The 11740-nt window shown below is 46.1% G+C and overlaps 1 protein-coding gene across 3 annotated transcripts; it reads right to left on the minus strand.

Annotated features, from left to right (window-relative positions):
• Positions 1-532: 532 nt before the first annotated feature.
• LOC105694170 lies at positions 533-11563 on the minus strand. 3 transcript variants are annotated; one of them, XM_012414578.2, is made up of 6 exons: positions 8885-11557; positions 8161-8187; positions 2879-3000; positions 2551-2790; positions 2239-2478; positions 533-1829 (listed from the first exon to the last, which is right to left on the minus strand). In XM_012414578.2, exons 1-6 carry the CDS (start codon positions 10324-10326, stop codon positions 1720-1722), a joined length of 2181 nt encoding a protein of 726 aa, XP_012270001.1. In that variant the 5' UTR covers positions 10327-11557; the 3' UTR covers positions 533-1719. The 3 variants fall into 3 exon arrangements, with proteins under 3 accessions (XP_012270001.1, XP_023289988.1, XP_012270002.1); XM_023434220.1 differs by having other exon boundaries at positions 2243-2478; positions 8885-11554; XM_012414579.2 differs by lacking the exon at positions 8161-8187 and having other exon boundaries at positions 8885-11563.
• Between the last annotated feature and the right edge of the window lie 177 nt (positions 11564-11740).

An 11740-nucleotide genomic window follows, 5' to 3' on the forward strand; every position in this document is an offset into this window, starting at 1 on the left:
GTTAAGTAATGTTAGAGATCTCGTTTATCGATCACGTGGATTGCGTTTAGTTTCGAGAATGTGACGCTAGATGGCGGTAGAGGCGCAGCGGTGAATTTGTACGCGTGAGTATTCTCGACAAGGAAGCGAAGTTTCGGAATCAAGGAATCCGAGAATTCGGTAGAGTTTCGAGCCAAATACGTTTATGTTACGACTTATAAGAGATGTTTTCTGGCAGTCACCCCATCTCAGTATTAATTGCGCCCAATGTTGTTTTACTTTGGCGATCGGACAAGTACTTACTGTTAAGGATTACGTAAAGTTGGTAAAGTCTAGTAGGGACTTCTGTTCTAACCCTAACTTAATTGTCCGTTGTAAGAAATTCATTAGGACCGTTTGTGGGTTAAATATTATAATCAAGATAAGGAAAGCTTAAACGCTCTCTATAAATTCCTTATAGTGAACGATTAAGTAAAAGTTAAGTTAGAATTAGAACAGAGACATAAACCGGGTTTCAAGAGTAAGGTACAGAATACGCGGAATGAAAGAAGAATCAGTGTTAATGGATTTATTCTTCGTAAAATTGTAATATACATTATATACAACTTAGTACTGATCGATTCGGAGACCGGACGCGATGAGTTTATTCTAGCAACAGGTGCGCTTTATTCTAACCTCAATTACTTCTTTCATTCTTAACATAAATACCTCTTGTTAACTTAGGGATCTAGATTTGGCTACATCAGTCGTTGGCATTTGACTTGAAAAGACCACCTTGAGGAAACTAACGCAACTGAAGAAGAACAAGTAGTAGGTAGACAAGCTGACCACTTACGTCAATATTTACATGAGAAGTGGGTCCGCTTGCAAGAAATCTCTTGGAACATAAATTACAGTATTTTAACGCTAATTACTTAAATCTAATAGCCCGATTTTAAGTTAAGCTACTACACAGTCTCAGAGTGAATCTTCCTGTAGCAGAGATACGCTAGTCTATAAGGATGAGCTTTACTCGATGATTCTTGCACCTCGAACGAAGGAGTACTAATATGATCCGTATACAGACATGTCCTTAACCAGTCCAAAGAACACATTTTGGTTTGTAAAGAAATTACTTAACTGCCATACAAAGGGCTAATTAGCATCCAGATCAATTTACTCGATGCCATATCATAAACGACCAGGAGAAAGATCTCTTCCAGTAGTCCCAAGAACATAATCTATCTTATCAAGAAATTATTCCCGGATCATATATATTCAAAGAAATAATTTCCTGATATGATACAATGTGTTCATAAGCCTGTTAAGGTAAGTATTCATCCGATGTACTCGTTTCTTTCCTTTGGTGCTCTTACACACTAAATGAACAAGACTAACGACTAATCATAGAATTTCTGTTCTCTTCACTGGAAGCCTAACGCCTAGTCGATTAAATCTAGAATTACTTTAAGGTCGACCTCGACCGCAGCTTATCGGCCTACTTTACATTATCAATTAACTAAGCTCGAAACAGAAATGGTAAAATTAGTCTCGAGGTATCTTAACGCGAAGCTAACGATTAAGAGATTATTTCCCCTTGAGGCTTAGCGCCTTCTTTCTCTCTTGACATAAGAAAATAGCGAGAAGTTCGACGAGAAGTGGTCCAGAAGGGCTCCTCCCTTAATCCCAAACTGCTCGGTTTTCTCGCTCGTTTTCTCCGCCAGTTGTGGTCTTTGCTCTTTTTACTATCACCCGGCTTTCTCAGTACCTTTCATTCCGTAACTTGCAGTTTAGAAACGTCACCGCTTCCCCATCTACGATGTGAACGTAACGAGAACAGGCTCGGACGAAAAGGGAAGGGACGCGTTGATCTGAAAGAGTAAGTACGATAAAAAAGTGAGAATACTTCCGTATTGCAATAAATATACAGTAGATTTTCATTTCTTCAGAAAACGCAGGAAAAAAAAGACTTCGTGCACATGCAGGTCGATTAGAAGAAAATTCAAGTGCCAGTTGCGAACTGGAGGGAGTTAAAGTTTGGCCGACTCGAAGTCCAGGGTCGACTCTTCAGAAGAAGTGTCCAGATATACCTCAGGGAACTTGGCAGAGTTTCGCCCCAAGTACTGATACATATATCCATATTATTTTCAAAACTTTTTGTAGAATCTAATTTATGAAAGAACTCGACCCTGTTAGCGGTTTAAGTGGTTACAGAGGCGATTAACTGCGAGGACGAGCAATCCAAGCCGTTGAGTTAGTATTGTTAGGTCACACACTCACATGCCTTCTCATCCTGGTCGTGATCTGCTTGGCAAGATGGTTGTTGGACGAAAAGGGCAGGTTTCAAAGGACGACCATCCTGGTCCTCTATCTGCACCACGAGTCCATGGTTCCCATTGCTGCTGTGACCATTTCTGGGATTCAGCCTCCAGAATCGCAGACCTTGTCTCACATCCAATGCCAAATGGCTTCCCGTTGGTGTAAGTGACGTCACGATGGAGTCCATCAGCCTCTTCTTTGCTGTAACGTGATTTCGGAGTTACAGGTAAAAGTAGAAGCCTGGAGAGGTACTACGAATTCCCTGGGACGTACATCGGTGCTTCTTCAGGGACTTCGTGTAGAAGTACACGGATATCCGGATCTTCTTCTCGTCATCCTCGTCCTCCTCGAAGGTACTCGTGCTCGTCGTCGTCGCGTTCTCCTGGGGCAACTTGAAGAGCCTCAGTTTAGCCGCCACGACATGTTCACCCGACGTCAGGTTCAATTGAAAGTGCATGTTCATCGAGAAAGGGTCCGCCCACGCCTCGGCGTCCGTGTTCCGAGGAGTCTGGCCTGTGAACAGATTAAACGTCGTGGAAATAATTATTTCACTTACCGATAAGTATCAACTAACACGTATATTATATCAGATCTCGCTTACAGGTGGGAGAAAACATGGTGAGCCGCTCTCGTTGCACCTGGTTGCTGTTGGCGCTGTGGTTGAACCGACCTGTCATGGCCAAAACTCTCATTTTGATGTCTTCGATCACCTTCTGGCCTTGGCTGCGAGAAAGAAAGAAGTGTCAACGCTACATGAACGCTACAACTTCTCGGATACTCGACTGAGCGTTGACTCCCGTCATAAAAAAACTCCGTGAATTAATTTCACTCGATTATTCCGCCCCCTTTGTGGGTAGACTCGAAGCTAGGGTCGTTTGTTAATATCGTCTGTCAAAATGTCGCGTTTTTCCGGGTCTCCCTTGTACGGATCTGTTATCTTTATCCGAGCATAGTTCGGTGTCTTGTTTGGATCGGCGCGGAGACTCTAAATGTATTCAGGAAGGATCGCATCCTCTTTGGTCATGGTCAGTGACCTAGAGCGGCAGACAAGTCGAAGGCATTTATTAAGATCTAGACACCGGCTAGACAGGGAGAAACCTCGGCGGCCAATCACGTAGTCATTCCGTTGGGACTTGAGGCCAGTCGCCAGTCTGGCCTCGAGCCGTACGTCTTCCTCGGACGCGTCACTCCTACGAACGACGTCTTATTTACATTAACTCCCAGGGGGCGCTTTTTAACGGAAATCTTTGCGTATTCCCTCCGAGGTCGCAACGGCGGCCGCTATCTTTTTTTTTTCGCGGGACTCAAAGGAGCGGAATAATTATCCTCGTTAACGAAGTCGCCGTAAATCGCTAGTTCTGTCGTTGACTGTACTAACGTAGCTGGACTTGGGTCCGATCGCGGAGATCTCGACGCCGGGATGAGCGATCGACAAATTTCGATATCAAAGAAACATCTGAGATTGGATCTGCTACCATGATTAAATCTTAAGGTGTTTCGTATTTATTTAATAATAACGCGAATAAAGGTGTTTAATGAAGTGGTAATGAGCATTATTGCGATTGATTCGGGGTCGATCGTAGAGATTTTAACGCCTGGATGAGCGACCGACAAATTTCGATATTAAAGAAACAACTTAGATTGGATCTGCGACTACGATTAAATTTTAAGGCGTTTCGAATTTATTTAATAATAACGCAAGTAAAGGTTTTTAATGAAGTGGTAATGAGCATTGTTGCGATTGATTCGGGGTAGATCGTAGAGATTTTAACGCCTGGATGAGCGATCGACAAATTTCGGTATCATGGAAACATCTGAGATTGAATCTGCGATAACGATTAAATCTTAAGGCGTTTCGAATTTATTTAATAATAACGAATGAAGGTGTCTAATAAATCGGTAATGTGCGTTATTGCGATTGATTCGGAGCCAATCGTAAAGATTTTAACCCTGGAATGAACGATCGACAAATTTCGATATCAAGGAAACGTCTAAGACAGATTCTGCGACCTCGATTAAATCTTAAGGCGATCCTAAGGTGTTTTATCGTTACCTAATAATGCAAATGAAGATGTTTAATGAAGCGGTAATGAGCATTATTGCAGGATCCGGGACCGATCGCGGAGATTTCGGCGCCGGGTCAGCCGAGTGTAAACAGAATAATTAGTATTAATAAACCCACGACATTGTCTGGGTCCCTGCGATTAAAGCGCAGTTTATCGGCGCGTACGCGCGCCTTTCCACTACACCAGCGATCGGAGTAAGCGAATTAGGCATGGATAAAAAGGTGAACGAAGAGTGGTTAAAGAAAAGACGAGGTTTCCTGGGCCCGCCAATAGGTCCTTAATGTCGCGTTCCAAAGTCCCCTGGGCATTTTCCGTTTTATTGCCCTCCGTAATGGGGGATCCCTCGTCTCCCGGTTGGATGGTCCGTCCCACGGGACGTGGGATAATTCGAGGCCTGTCCCAATTTCTGTGGGCGAGGGTCGGCGTCACAATTTCCGGGATATCGCCCGGCGAGATCTCGAATTTGATTCCAGACATGTGCGGTAATCTAGGCGCGTCCAAGCCAAGCATTCTACGTCGTCTCGTTGCCTACGTGCCTCGTCTACGCCTGTCTGGGAAACGGAGACACGAAGAAACGCGGATTTTCAAGCCTCCTCTTAAACCGCCATTTTGACTCCACTCGACGTTGTCGAATTTCGGGAAATTATTATTCTTTTTCCCCATCGTCTCTTTGCCTACGTGTCACATCTGCGTCTGTCTGAGAAATAGAGACAAGAAGAAACGCGGATTGTCAAGCCTCCTCTTAAACCGCCATTTTGACTTCCCTCAACGTTTTCAAGTTTCGGCAAATTATTATTTTATCCTCGTTATTCTTAATAATTTATTGGGTCATCTCCATGCTTTCGAGTTTCGGCAAAGGATTAATATCATTTTTATCATCATCTCGATGCTCCATTCGATGTTTACGAGTTTCAGCAAAGTATTAGTTTATTCCCGATTTTTTGTTAATAATGTATTGGGTCATTTCAATGCTCCATCCGATGATTTCGAGTTTCGGCAAATTAGTAATATTCTTTCCCGATTATTTACAAATCATTGAGTCATTTCGATGTTTGATATTTTACGAAAGATGTATGCAAACGTTTTGGGGAAAATAAAAAGAGGTGCGTGTCGCGCTATGATGCGGTCAGAATCACGAGGCCGAATAATGGAGTCGCCTCCTGTCGGATCGAGATTGACACACGCAGTCGCGCGTGTGTCCTCTGTCTCGGTTTTCCTCTCTGTCGCTCGACATAGGAAGAGAGGCGCAGACAAGGTAAGCGTATTAAATTAAAATGTGTTACATAACTACATAAGAGCAGCCTAACTGCAGCTCGACTAGACACTGGCCATTACAAGGGTGCTCAACCGACGCGTGGAGGACCACACGCGAGGGCCGGATTTTGATCTCGAAGAAATTCCGTATTTCTGACAGAAACAAGGCGTGAATTCGTAACCAAAATGACCGGTAGATATCGAACGGCAGGAATATCAAAGGTTCTTCGACTTCCCGAAGAGTGGGAGCGACTTGGCAGGGATTTCCTGACCCACCGGTCGCGCGGCCGCGTCGTAAAACGCGAGACGCCGTCCAAAGACGTCCGCTGGCGGCTACGCCACTGGACGGCACGAATGCATTTACGCGTCTAGACTTAATAAAGTAAAAGAAATTCCAGCTGGCTGTGGAGGAGGCGGAGGAGTGATTTAAAAACGTAGGTAGTCCCTAGCGGTGTTTCTACGTCGAGAGGAGCCTTCGCCCCGAAGAATCTCGTCTCCACCTCGAGGGAAAATGGCGTTCTTAGGACCCTGATGATCTCCACAGCCCCGTTGGATAGAGTGTCAGTCAATTTAGAATTAATGCGCGGGTTTAATCACCGAGGAAATATATTTGCGAATACGTTGTGCAAGATTTCGCGCCCAGGATGCGGAGGAGGTTGCTTGGCGCTCGTTGAAAGTCGTTCCTGAGATTTATTCGGAGCTCTCGGAGACGCCTCGGCGTCGCGGCGTCTCGCGGGAAAGCCGCCCCCGGCTTCGCGATCCGATAGGCCGTTTTTCACTTTGCTTTTTCTCTCGCGGGGATATTTTTACGTGCCCGAGGGCAATGTTTCCCGGGGGCGGGGGCGCACGGGGAGCGGAGATCCTAACCTCCAAACCAAGACGCGTGCAGCTGCGCGAATTGCTCCTTTTGCCGAGGCCGATTCCAGGGGCACGTGCGCGCCTCTAGTTCGTAAATGAGGTGCCGATTTAAGGTGGCGGTGAAAAGTACGACTTAAGGGGATTGGTACACCGAGAAGAATGTTTACACTGTATCAAAGAAAAGTATTTCTTTGAACAGTACCTCGGAAACATTTCGATAATCTAAAGAACAACTGTTTCACTAGAATAAACTCCAATAAACTGGATCCAAGATTTCTTTGTAATTGTGACAATTTGTTTGACTTCATTTGAGCCAAATTGTTATTCTTTGAATTACGAAAAACATTTCGACTTAAGGGGATTGTTACACCGAGAAGAGTTTACATTGGACCAAAGAAAAGTATCACTTTGAACAGTACCTCGAAAATATTTTGTTAATCTAAAGAACAACTATTTCAATAGAATAAACTCCAATAAACTGGATCCAAGATTTCTTTGGAATCGTAACAATTTATTTGACTTAATTTGAGCCAAATTGTTATTATTTGAATGAAGAAAAATATTCCTTTGGCTCGGTGGATATCTTTTTCTCAGTTTAAAAGAGATCGATAAGGTATAGGAAATATTTGTGCGCCTCTGGCGTGTAAATGAGGTGCCGATTTGAGGTGGCGGCGAAGAGGATGACTTAAGAGGTCGTGAAATGCGGTTTAATTAACGTAGGTTTAAAAGGGAACGCGGAAAAGGGTAGAGAATATTTGCGCACCACTAATGCGTAAACGAGGTGCCGATTTAAGGTGGCGGCGTAAAAGGCCACTTAAGGGGGTTGGTAGGCTATGAAATGCGATTCACTGAAAGTAGGTATCTTCTTTTTACGCCTCGAGGTGCTCATTTTCTAATATCCTTCAATTCCCTTTACCTCGTAACCGTGATGACGACGCATATCAAAACCTACTAACTCCCTTAAGGTGGGGATTTAATGTTTCCTCGAAATAGGTGAAAAGGTTGTGCCGCTAATTTTGGTCATCCCGGTCGCCTCTGTACAAAAAAACGAAATCATATAACCAGGTCGAGTTCGACCGACATTTGGAACAGGACCAAGTGCGAGTGGAACACTGAACACGTGCGAATTCATAATACATTCGTCAAGTAGAAACTCTTCACACATAAAAAGATATATTCATATTCCTTAACATGCCGTATATCCAAAAAATATTGTAAGCATCATACCCAGATGGCATTTTAAAAAAATCCCGACTGTCGTATATAAGTAAATCTGTTAATGAGTGTTATCAAATAAATTAGTGATTATAAGATGCATATTAAATCATATTAATTAATGGCAGTTTTCCATCGTGAACGTTTCCACCCTCTTAGAAACGCTTCTATCTGGATGAATTTCAGTATTCCGCCACGTGTTAATTTATGCCAGATGCACGTGCAGCTGCAAAACTGGCTGCAACTGCAGGAAGGATTCTCTAGCGGTGTGCAGGAAACGTAATTTCGTAGAAATTCCGGGTCTAGGAAGTACGCCTTTGGCAAGTGCTAGCAAACCGAAATACGTACGAGGGAAATTCGAGATTCGAGAAAGCGTCACACTAAAAATAAAAAGAATAAGTATAACAGAGAACTAAGATTAAGAAAGCAAAAGTCACAAAGTCCAACCCAACTCTGAAGTTTTCTCACGGTCACACATTCGGAGTCTTACCTGTCGACGTGTGACGTCAGATTTCCACTAAAAACCAGAGAAAATAGAATCCGTTATGAGAGCTCACTGCTTCATTTAAAACTACTCGTAACTCGGGAAATAAATTCCCGCCGGTCTATATTTAAAATACAATATTGACCCAGTTGAAACCGGCAGTTGGAACGAAGTCAGACTCGAGATTGAAACCGAAACTATAGAGGGAAAACGTTCCTCCACTTCGGGACAATTGATTTGAAAATGAATTATCCAATAATGTACAGTTAAACTGCATTTTGTACTAAATATATATATTTTAAGGCGATATGAAAGTGGCATCTGAGGGGTCAATAGTTCATGAAACTTTCCCACGTGAATATAGATGCTCTACGTAAGGTGACAACACCCATGAAATTTCATTTTTCTTCTTTAACACAAAACAGAAAATATTAATAAACAAATTTAAAAAATGAAATTTCATGGGTGACAGGACCTTCCTTAGAGCCTTCATCCTCACGTGGAAAAATTTCAGACGATTCGGTACACCCAATTCGAAGAAAGGATCATAAACGTGATCCTTGGACGCCACTTTCATATCGCCTTAAATACGCGCTGGTCACGAATGGTCTCTTTCCTCGTCTAAAATCAACAAAGGCCGTTTAGATAAGATTTAGAAAAGATGTAGAAAAAATTAGGTAGACATAAGAAATTGAAATATCGAAAAAAATAGAAATGGCAAGTAGCTTACTCTCTGCGATGGGCCAGGGCAGCCTGGTGATACGTGGAGAGGTTCCCCGTGGGAAAGCTGTCGTTGGATCCGTTGGCGTTCGCCACGAAGTGTTGCACCGGATCAGGTGACTCGTTCAGATAGTCCGCGGTATCGTTGTCCTCCGACACCGACGAAGGGCCCTGATAGTAGGTGTTCTGCTCATAGTAGTCGGAGGTCTCGTTCTCCTCGTTGTCGTAGTTCAGGGACTCGACGACTTCCGGTATGACTCGGTAGACGTCATCCTCGACCCACTCGAGGCCCTCGTACTCGCTGACTCTTCTGGGTACCAGGCTGTCATTTCCGAGGAACTCGGTTCCTCTATCAATCTGTTGGACGATTTCGTTATCGCGGGTGCCATTTACCCCGTCTGCGGGTAAAGTATCATTTTCCAGGTCCAAAGAACTACTCGAAGGGATTTCAAGGGGTTCTCCAGTGGGAGCAACGTCGGTACCGGGGGGTACCAAGATGGTCTCTCCTGGTACCTCCACGTTCCTCGGCAGGTCAAGGTACCTGGACCTCCCCAGATGCACTCGGTGTGCTAGAGGAAGAGGAGTACGCTGATAAGTAGTGTCGGCATGAAAGGAATGGCCCCTTTGGGCGCCATTTTCCTTAGCACCCGGCTTGGTCTTCTCGTCGGAGCTGGAGTCGAACTCGGAGTCGTCGTAGCGGATCTTGAAGATCACATGGGGCTCCATAGCCCGGACAGAGCTCCTGTGGAAGTCCGAGCCAATGCCGGTCTCTTCCTGGTTGCTTCTTCCTTGGTCCTCCTTGTTCTCGTGGGTGGTGAGGTCCTTCCAGGACTGGCCACGCTCCAGCCTCGACGCCTCGTTCTCGTAGTCGTACACCGCTTGCTTGTTAAAGGCGTCGAAGTCGAAGTCCTTGTCGTGGACCCTCTTCTCGTGAATCAACTCCTTCCTCCAGTCGCGTTCCCTCTTCAGGTCCTCGTAGTCGAGCTCCATCCTGTTGCCGTCGGTGTCGGGCTGTCGGAAGTCCTGCTGGTTCCTAGTCCTTTGGGGCTTCTTCCTCCTGCGCGAAATGGCCCCTAGGAGGGGCCCCTTCTTCGACTGGTCCTCTTCGTCCTCGGCCCTCAACTCGGCCTCCATCTTTTTCCTACCCAATTCTCGCTCCCGGATCGCCATCACCTCCTCGAAGCTGTAATTCAGGCTCTTCAAGAACAGCATCTCCGCGCTACTCAGGTCGCTGGTGATGATCTTCAGGATGGCCTTCTTCAGCATCTTCTCCAGCCTCTTCGTGCTCAGGGGCACCGATCCGTTCGTCGGTTCCGACCTGATGTCGTGCTCGGTAGAATCCTGGGGTACTTCTTGACTTATTGCCGTTTCTTGCTCTTCTTGGTGACGGAAGTCACACCAGCCTCTGGAGACCGCCAGCAGCAAGATCAGGATAGCCTTGGACGGAGCCATCCTGGTGCTTCCACTATTGGCTCCCACTTGTCCCAGGAACTCTGATGGAACTTGGAAATTCTGGCTTCTGGTGGCACCACTCACTCTAGACGTCTCCAATCCCTTTTAATGGTCTCCTCTTGATATTCTATGTTAAAAGTCTTCCGGATCCTGAACTTCACCTCACCTCCACCTGATCCACACGTCCCATCGGAAACCCACATACGCAGGACTCGAAGAGGTCCCGATCAACTTCCGCGCCCTGAACTCGATAAGGGTCCACGATCACTAATCGAAGAGACAAGTATCGTGATCTCGTATCGGATGTCCCACGTTGTCCGATAGTCTCCTCCTCTCAGACTCCGATTGCAGAAGCTGGACCGACGTGGAATGCCGAAAAGGTACCCGGTCCCTGCACCCGGGGTGATTCCCAACTGTGGAGTCTCTCAGCGATGTTATCTAATCGAGTCTCAATAGATCCGAGAGCCCAACCTCTATTAATCAGACACTAGGTCCAGAATGCAAGAAAACAACGAAAAAAGAAGTAGAAAAAACCTACAGACACGTCTCACACTTGTATCGAGACAGGGTCCTCCCTAAATCCCTCGATATCGTGTCCTAGATCTTAGTCTGGAGGTTTTCCCAAACCGCGGGAAGTTATTCCCGAAAGATCAGACTTTTTCACGTCTGATCCTCAATTTAACGTCTCGCACATCGAAGTCGACCGGTCACGGACGCGTTATCGCGAAAAGTCCCGGAAACTGGGTCGAACTTGGAGGCAGATCCTTGGTACGAAGACGGGACGACCGCGCGCGATTTTGAAATTTGGCAGACGGGGTTTTAACGCTACTTTGACTCGCGCTCTTCCGATCTTCGATTCCCCTCGTTCCGATTTCTGATTCCCGTTGGATCCGAAAAGGCAGAGGGATCTCTCTTCGGTGGGCGATGCTTGTCTGCGTGTGCCCGCGGTGAGCCGTTCGTCTCAACTGCGGGCCGGCACGTCTCGCGGACACAATTCCGTCTACTCAGTGATTCCAAGAGACGCGACCGCGACTCCTGGTCTTCTTCCCGGGCTCATCCCTACCCTGGCACCCGAGCGAAATACCCGTACTAGAGTCGGGCCGAGTTTTCGCCGAGAGGAATGGAAGACGGCCCCGAAAACGGGCCCGATAGCGCGACAACCGATCGCGCAGCTGCCGAAAAGGGCTCGAAAATCGGGACCGGTATCGGGCCTGCCGACGTGCCTCCACATGTCTCCCAAGAGTCGGCACCTAACTCTTTATAGGTCCCTCCCTTCCCTGCCGTCTAGACAAATCGAAAGATATAATCTTTGAATCATAATGTAGCGCCTCGGTAATCGGACGCGGCACACGGGGAGGGTGCCCGACACCCGTGGACGCGATTCCCGATGTCCTTAAGGAGGACTCCGAGTGTC

This window comes from Orussus abietinus, unplaced genomic scaffold (assembly GCF_000612105.2).
Source record: "Orussus abietinus isolate OABI.00-Male unplaced genomic scaffold, Oabi_2.0 scaffold6, whole genome shotgun sequence".
NCBI classification, from domain to species: domain Eukaryota; kingdom Metazoa; phylum Arthropoda; class Insecta; order Hymenoptera; family Orussidae; genus Orussus; species Orussus abietinus.